General features: G+C 54.3%; 1 protein-coding gene across 1 annotated transcript in view; it reads right to left on the bottom strand.

Moving 5' to 3' along the window:
• PTSG_04876 (uncharacterized protein) overlaps positions 1-1,161 on the bottom strand; it is a gene marked incomplete at both ends in the record, with an annotated part of 3,984 nt that overhangs the window by 1,664 nt on the left and 1,159 nt on the right. The window contains 4 exons of the mRNA XM_004994136.1: positions 70-126; positions 325-400; positions 599-765; positions 1,099-1,161. The exon at positions 1,099-1,161 is cut by the window's right edge and continues 155 nt beyond it. Of these exons, the coding sequence (XP_004994193.1) occupies positions 70-126; positions 325-400; positions 599-765; positions 1,099-1,161 (363 nt within the window). The remainder of the gene's footprint in view (positions 1-69; positions 127-324; positions 401-598; positions 766-1,098) is intronic.

The raw sequence follows: 1,161 nt of genomic DNA, 5'->3' as shown, positions 1-1,161 counted from the left end.
CACACACACACACACACACACACACACACACACACACGCACACGAGATGGTAACTGGCGCTGACATCACAACTCAATGGAGGCCTTTGCTTTGAACTTGCGCGCAGCGCGATCAACGGGTTTCAATCTGTGGTACATAGTGTGCGTGGGTGTGGGTGTGCGTGTACATGAGCGAGAGCAAGAGAGAAAAGCCATGCAACAGATGGAAAGCGGGAGTGAGAAATACCACGCCGCAAAACAGCGTGTAAAGGACTGCACGCCGCAAACCAGTGTGCAACGCAACCCAAGCCGCAAAACAGCATGCAACGCAGCCCAAGCCACACACCTGAAGTGGTTTCCGAAGATGGTGAATGTGTACTTGCCCAGTTCAAAGGAGAATATGCTGTCGCACTTGGGCAGCACTACACAAGGTAGTGTACGCGTGCGCATACGAACATGTTTGAGCCAGTAAGGAAAGATAATCACAGCAGGATTGCACTTCTGCAGCAAGGGTATCAACGGGCGCACACACAAACGCACACATAGTCATATCAACACACACTCGCCCAAACAGACAGACAGACAGACAGACACGCACGCACGCACGCACATAGGTGTACCTTTGATGGTGTTTGCTCTGTTGATGATGCGGAATGTGTTCTCCGTTTCCTGGATGACAATGCCGGCCTGGCCAATCAAGCCTGGGCGGCGTGACTTGACAACTGTGATGCAGCACCCGTGGAAATCTGCTTTCACGAGCGCTTGGCCCATGCCATCAGGCGTTGACCTACGGAGCGCACAAGCATGGCGTGAGCAGCGGCAGCAGCGGTAGCATGCATGGGGTTGGCGACAGAACCATTGGCGGACGCGATGGAACGCCAACGGCAGCGAGCAACATGGGTATAAGAACAACAACAGCAGCAGCAACAACAACAACGTGAGCGACGCGACAACAGCCGTGTGACTCCAGCACGCATACACCCACACACGCACACGCACGCACGCACACACATGCACACGCACACGCACACGCACGCACACACACATGCACACACACCACACACACACGCACACACATGCACACGCACGCACGCACGAGTGTTTCTTGCTTTCCACTCACCTATCATCGTCGTACTTGAGAATCTGTTGCATGTACTGTTTCCACAGCGCGTGCAACGGTTCA

The sequence above is a fragment of the Salpingoeca rosetta genome (assembly GCF_000188695.1).
Source record: "Salpingoeca rosetta unplaced genomic scaffold supercont1.11, whole genome shotgun sequence".
Taxonomy (NCBI): Eukaryota; class Choanoflagellata; order Craspedida; family Salpingoecidae; genus Salpingoeca; species Salpingoeca rosetta.
The sequence above is the reverse complement of the archived record's forward strand: the minus strand, read 5'-3'. Positions and strand labels throughout refer to the sequence as shown.